Source organism: Rhinoderma darwinii, unplaced genomic scaffold (assembly GCF_050947455.1).
Source record: "Rhinoderma darwinii isolate aRhiDar2 unplaced genomic scaffold, aRhiDar2.hap1 Scaffold_732, whole genome shotgun sequence".
Taxonomy (NCBI): Eukaryota; Metazoa; Chordata; class Amphibia; order Anura; family Rhinodermatidae; genus Rhinoderma; species Rhinoderma darwinii.
The window spans coordinates 186547-193002 of record NW_027464294.1 but is presented as its reverse complement, the minus strand read 5'-3'; the positions used below and the strand labels follow the sequence as shown (position 1 = coordinate 193002).

The 6456-nt window shown below is 58.6% G+C and overlaps 1 protein-coding gene across 1 annotated transcript in view; it reads left to right on the top strand.

Annotated features, from left to right (window-relative positions):
- Positions 1-2491: 2491 nt before the first annotated feature.
- PLOD3 (procollagen-lysine,2-oxoglutarate 5-dioxygenase 3) overlaps positions 2492-6456 on the top strand; it is a 14279-nt gene continuing 10314 nt past the window's right edge. The window contains exon 1 of the mRNA XM_075849294.1: positions 2492-2693. Coding sequence (XP_075705409.1) covers positions 2603-2693 — 91 coding nt within the window. The 5' untranslated portion in view covers positions 2492-2602. The remainder of the gene's footprint in view (positions 2694-6456) is intronic.

Genomic DNA, 6456 nt, shown 5'->3' with positions numbered 1-6456 from the left:
CACAGCAGAGTGGAGTGGGCGAGTCAGACACAGCAGAGTGGAGTGGGCGTCTAGACACAGCAGAGTGTAGTGGGCGTCCAGACACAGCAGAGTGGAGTGGGCGTCCAGACACAGCAGAGTGGAGTGGGCGTGCAGACACAGCAGAGTGGAGTGGGCGAGTCAGACAGCAGAGTGGAGTGGGCGTGCAGACACAGCAGAGTGTAGTGGGCGTCCAGACACAGCAGAGTGGAGTGGGCGTGCAGACACAGCAGAGTGTAGTGGGCGTGCAGACACAGCAGAGTGTAGTGGGCGTCCAGACACAGCAGAGTGGAGTGGGTGTGCAGACACAGCAGAGTGGAGTGGACGTCCAGACACAGCAGAGTAGAGTGGGCGTGCAGACACAGCAGAGTGGAGTGGACGTCCAGACACAGCAGAGTGGAGTGGGCGAGTCAGACACAGCAGAGTGTAGTGGGCGTCTAGACACAGCAGAGTGTAGTGGGCGTCCAGACACAGCAGAGTGGAGTGGGCGTCCAGACACAGCAGAGTGGAGTGGGCGTGCAGACACAGCAGAGTGGAGTGGGCGTCCAGACACAGCAGAGTGGAGTGGGCGTCCAGACACAGCAGAGTGGAGTGGGCGTGCAGACACAGCAGAGTGGAGTGGGCGTCCAGACACAGCAGAGTGGAGTGGGCGTCCAGACACAGCAGAGTGTAGTGGGCGTCCAGACACAGCAGAGTGGAGTGGTCGTGCAGACACAGCAGAGTGGAGTGGTCGTGCAGACACAGCAGAGTGTAGTGGGCGTCCAGACACAGCAGAGTGGAGTGGGCGTGCAGACACAGCAGAGTGTAGTGGGCGTCCAGACACAGCAGAGTGGAGTGGTCGTGCAGACACAGCAGAGTGGAGTGGGCGTCCAGACACAGCAGAGTGGAGTGGGCGTGCAGACACAGCAGAGTGGAGTGGGCGTGCAGACACAGCAGAGTGTAGTGGGCGTCCAGACACAGCAGAGTGGAGTGGGTGTGCAGACACAGCAGAGTGGAGTGGGCGTCCAGACACAGCAGAGTAGAGTGGGCGTGCAGACACAGCAGAGTGGAGTGGGCGAGTCAGACACAGCAGAGTGTAGTGGGCGTCCAGACACAGCAGAGTGGAGTGGGCGTCCAGACACAGCAGAGTGGAGTGGGCGTGCAGACACAGCAGAGTGGAGTGGGCGAGTCAGACACAGTAGAGTGGAGTGGGCGTCTAGACACAGCAGAGTGTAGTGGGCGTGCAGACACAGGAGAGTGTAGTGGGCGTGCAGACACAGCAGAGTGGAGTGGGCGTCCAGACACAGAAGAGTGTAGTGGGCGTCCAGACACAGCAGAGTGGAGTGGGCGTCTAGACACAGCAGAGTGTAGTGGGCGTGCAGACACAGGAGAGTGTAGTGGGCGTGCAGACACAGCAGAGTGGAGTGGGCGTGCAGACACAGCAGAGTGGAGTGGGCGTGCAGACACAGCAGAGTGTAGTGGGCGTGCAGACACAGGAGAGTGTAGTGGGCGTGCAGACACAGCAGAGTGGAGTGGGCGTGCAGACACAGCAGAGTGGAGTGGGCGTGCAGACACAGCAGAGTGGAGTTCGCTCACATGCACAGTAATGAGGGGTAAGTGGTGGTCATCTCGCCACCCAGTGTGGCTCCGCCCATATTCCCCTATAGATGTGTTGTCTTTGCCTACCTTTTCACATGACGCTTTATATAAAGAAGACTTCTGGTTTTGTGTCTGCAGCTCCAATGCAGAGCTATATGCCGCCATGGTAACAGACTACAAACGATCCCTGTGTAGTCGGATGCTGCAGTCACACTGATCACATACATTCTGTACATTGTCAGGAAGTAGGCAGCGCCAGACTACACAGGGGTGGTCTGTTACCATGGAGACACATAGGTCTGCATAGGAGCTGATTCATGTGATGTAATGGGGTCCTCCAGCCTGAGAGACGCTCTTTCTCTCCTCTGTTACCTCCTATTCAGGGGTTGTCCCTTTGGAATTTCTCTGCTCTTTTTGCTCACTACATTCTACTCCACCTGCAGCGTCCTGTGAGGACATGATATTGAGGAATTGCTTGTTATGTAATATTCTGTGGCTTGTCATTCCCTCATCTATCACACGGGGGCGCCATTCACACACACTGCCGCGCGGACTACGAATCCCAGAATACCCTGAGGTATATGAGGCATTATGGGACGGCTAGTTCCCCGGCGGACCCACATCCCTCAGCTCGGTGTATGGGGGCACTGCAGGTTGTATACAGGTGGCAGCAATGACGTGGCACAGACCCCGGTCTCAGACCCTCTGCCCTGACCCTTCAAAACGCTAAACTCAGCTCCTTCCCGCTGATTGGACGCCTTCCGGACCCGCTCTGCCGCCATTGGCTATCTGTGACAAGCACCGTGTTCTGATTGGATGGAAACCGACTAGGCTTCCTGCGCTTGTTGGCGAAACTTGAGGAATTCGCTTAGCGCTGCGATTGGGCCGCCTGGAGAAAGTCGTGACTTCTCATTGGATAGTTACACACTGTGGGCGGGCCATGGAGCTCCGGTCTATTCTGGAGCTGGAGGCCGTCGTAGAGTGAAAGTGTTCCGGCAGGTGAAGGATGGATCGTCCGGGATACGTAGGATTGCTGGTCCTGCTTCTCTGCGGGGTAGCGGCGGGGGAGAGCCGGAGCAGAGATGCGGTCAAACCCGGTGAGGAAGCGGTGGGAAGGGGACGGGGGACAAGAGGGGGACGGGGGTACATACTTTCCTGTGAGTCACTGTCCATGCACTGGCAGCGAACGAAAGTCACCTCTGGGGACCGGGGAGGGACGAGTGTGTGGAGTGTCAGCTCTCGGGCGCAGTGTGTGGAGTGTCAGCTCTTGGGCACAGTGGATGGAGTGTCAGCTCTCGGGCGCAGTGTGTGGCGTGTCAGCTCTTGGGCACAGTGGATGGAGTGTCAGCTCTCGGGCGCAGTGTGTGGCGTGTCAGCTCTTGGGCGCAGTGGATGGAGTGTCAGCTCTCGGGCGCAGTGTGTGGCGTGTCAGCTCTCGGGAGCAGTGGATGGAGTGTCAGCTCTTGGGCGCAGTGGGTGGAGTGTCAGCTCTCGGGCGCAGTGTGTGGCGTGTCAGCTCTCGGGAGCAGTGGATGGAGTGTCAGCTCTTGGGCGCAGTGGATGGAGTGTCAGCTCTTGGGCGCAGTGGATGGAGTTTCAGCTCTTGGGCGCAGTGGGTGGAGTGTCAGCTCTTGGGCGCAGTGGATGGAGTGTCAGCTCTTGGGCGCAGTGGATGGAGTGTCAGCTCTTGGGCGCAGTGGATGGAGTGTCAGCTCTTGGGCGCAGTGGATGGAGTGTCAGCTCTTGGGCGCAGTGGGTGGAGTGTCAGCTCTTGGGCACAGTGGATGGAGTGTCAGCTCTTGGGCGCAGTGTGTGGAGTGTCAGCTCTTGGGCGCAGTGGGTGGAGTGTCAGCTCTTGGGCGCAGTGGGTGGAGTGTCAGCTCTTGGGCACAGTGGATGGAGTGTCAGCTCTTGGGCACAGTGGATGGAGTGTCAGCTCTTGGGCGCAGTGGATGGAGTTTCAGCTCTTGGGCGCAGTGGGTGGAGTGTCAGCTCTTGGGCGCAGTGGGTGGAGTGTCAGCTCTTGGGCGCAGTGGGTGGAGTGTCAGCTCTCGGGCGCAGTGGGTGGAGTGTCAGCTCTCGGGCGCAGTGTGTGGAGTGTCAGCTCTTGGGCGCAGTGGATGGAGTGTCAGCTCTTGGGCGCAGTGGATGGAGTTTCAGCTCTTGGGCGCAGTGGGTGGAGTGTCAGCTCTTGGGCCCGGTGGATGGAGTGTCAGCTCTTGGGCGCAGTGTATGGAGTGTCAGCTCTTGGGCGCAGTGTGTGGAGTGTCAGCTCTTGGGCGCAGTGTGTGGAGTGTCAGCTCTTGGGCGCAGTGTGTGGAGTGTCAGCTCTTGGGCGCAGTGTGTGGAGTGTCAGCTCTTGGGCGCAGTGGGTGGAGTGTCAGCTCTTGGGCACAGTGGATGGAGTGTCAGCTCTTGGGCGCAGTGTGTGGAGTGTCAGCTCTTGGGCGCAGTGGGTGGAGTGTCAGCTCTTGGGCGCAGTGGGTGGAGTGTCAGCTCTTGGGCACAGTGGATGGAGTGTCAGCTCTTGGGCGCAGTGGATGGAGTTTCAGCTCTTGGGCGCGGTGGGTGGAGTGTCAGCTCTTGGGCGCGGTGGATGGAGTGTCAGCTCTTGGGCGCAGTGTATGGAGTGTCAGCTCTTGGGCGCAGTGTATGGAGTGTCAGCTCTTGGGCGCAGTGGGTGGAGTGTCAGCTCTTGGGCGCAGTGGGTGGAGTGTCAGCTCTTGGGCACAGTGGATGGAGTGTCAGCTCTTGGGCACAGTGGATGGAGTGTCAGCTCTTGGGCGCGGTGGGTGGAGTTTCAGCTCTTGGGCGCGGTGGATGGAGTGTCAGCTCTTGGGCGCAGTGTATGGAGTGTCAGCTCTTGGGCGCAGCGTGTGGAGTGTCAGCTCTTGGGCGCAGCGGATGGAGTGTCAGCTCTTGGGCGCAGCGGATGGAGTGTCAGCTCTTGGGCGCAGCGGATGGAGTGTCAGCTCTTGGGCGCAGCGGATGGAGTGTCAGCTCTTGGGCGCAGCGGATGGAGTGTCAGCTCTTGGGCGCAGCGGATGGAGTGTCAGCTCTTGGGCGCAGCGGATGGAGTGTCAGCTCTTAGGCGCAGCGGGTGGAGTGTCAGCTCTTGGGCCCGGCAGTGTATGGATTGTCAGCACTTGGGCGCAGTGGGTGGAGTGTCAGCTCTTGGGCGCAGTGGGTGGAGTGTCAGCTCTTGGGCACAGTGGATGGAGTGTCAGCTCTTGGGCGCAGCGGATGGAGTGTCAGCTCTTGGGCGCAGCGGATGGAGTGTCAGCTCTCTGGCGCAGCGGATGGAGTGTCAGCTCTTGGGCGCAGTGGATGGAGTTTCAGCTCTTGGGCGCAGTGGGTGGAGTGTCAGCTCTTGGGCGCAGTGGGTGGAGTGTCAGCTCTTGGGCACAGTGTATGGAGTGTCAGCTCTTGGGCCCGGTGGATGGAGTGTCAACTCTTGGGCCCGGTGGATGGAGTGTCAGCTCTTGGGCGCAGTGGATGGAGTTTCAGCTCTTGGGCCCGGTGGATGGAGTGTCAGCTCTTGGGCGCAGTGGATGGAGTGTCAGCTCTTGGGCCCGGTGGAGTGTCAGCTCTTGGGCCCGGCACAGTGTATGGAGTGTCAGCTCTTGGGCGCAGTGGATGGAGTTTCAGCTCTTGGGCGCAGTGTGTGGAGTGTCAGCTCTTGGGCCCGGTGGATGGAGTGTCCGCTCTTGGGCCCCGTGGATGGAGTGTCAGCTCTTGGGCGCAGTGGATGGAGTGTCAGCTCTTGGGCGCAGTGGATGGAGTGTCAGCTCTTGGGCGCAGTGGATGGAGTGTCAGCTCTTGGGCGCAGTGGATGGAGTGTCAGCTCTTGGGCCCGGTGGAGTGTCAGCTCTTGGGCCCGGCACAGTGTATGGAGTGTCAGCTCTTGGGCGCAGTTTCTGGAAGGTTCGCTCATGATTCCCTCGTAGCTGTGTCAGGAGTTCCAGCATTTTCTGCGCCTTGAGGGGTGGAATAGTTTAGAAATACCAGGACCCCTCCTCCTCCCCCTCCCGCTCTCCCGGGGCCAGACACGCCGCAGCTCAGACAATGAGACGAACGTCCTCCGGGAATGACAGGAAATGACTTCTGCAGATTATCACCTCTGGCCTGGGGTCTGCAGAGCGTCGCTCCCTGTGGTGACGTCATGGTTTCCACTGTGGTTGGCGGGTTCCTGTCTACAGTCTGGGAGAGGCGGTTCTGTGGTCGTCATAGTGACACATCCTCAGCACTTCACTAATACTCCCCCTATAGGAAACAGGATTTCACAGCAACCAATCACATTGCAGCTTTAATCCTCTAACCTTGGCTACAAACCTGTGTGCTAGAATCTGATAGGCAGCTCTGGGCTCATGAGTCTCCTCTGAGCTCCGCTGATTGGCTGCTAGGAGGTTTTATGTGACTATTCTCGGTTGTTCTTATTGGTTGTTCCTGTTTCCTAGGCATCTGGGTTACAGGGAGCTGTGTCATGTGACTACTCTCAATTGTTCTGATTGGCTGTATCTGGGTTTCGGGGGAACCGTGTCATGTGACCACTCTCGGTTTTTCTGATTGGCTGTTTCCTGGGTTTCATGGAGCCGTGTCATGTGACTACTCTAGGTTCTCATGATTAGTCATGAATTCTGAAAGGGGCTTTTTGGGAGGAGGCAGAAGAATGGCGCCCTCCACTGGCGATGGTTAATAGTGTTACGCCATCATTAATTGGTCTCTGGATTTGCGAGGTCACTTCTGTATTTCTCCTGACACGACCTCAGAAAAATTTCAAATATAAAGAAAGTTCTGTCCTTCCTGGAGGGCGGGGGAGGGGGGGTTATTTTCAGTGAGGAGGGGGCTGTGGGGAGGGGG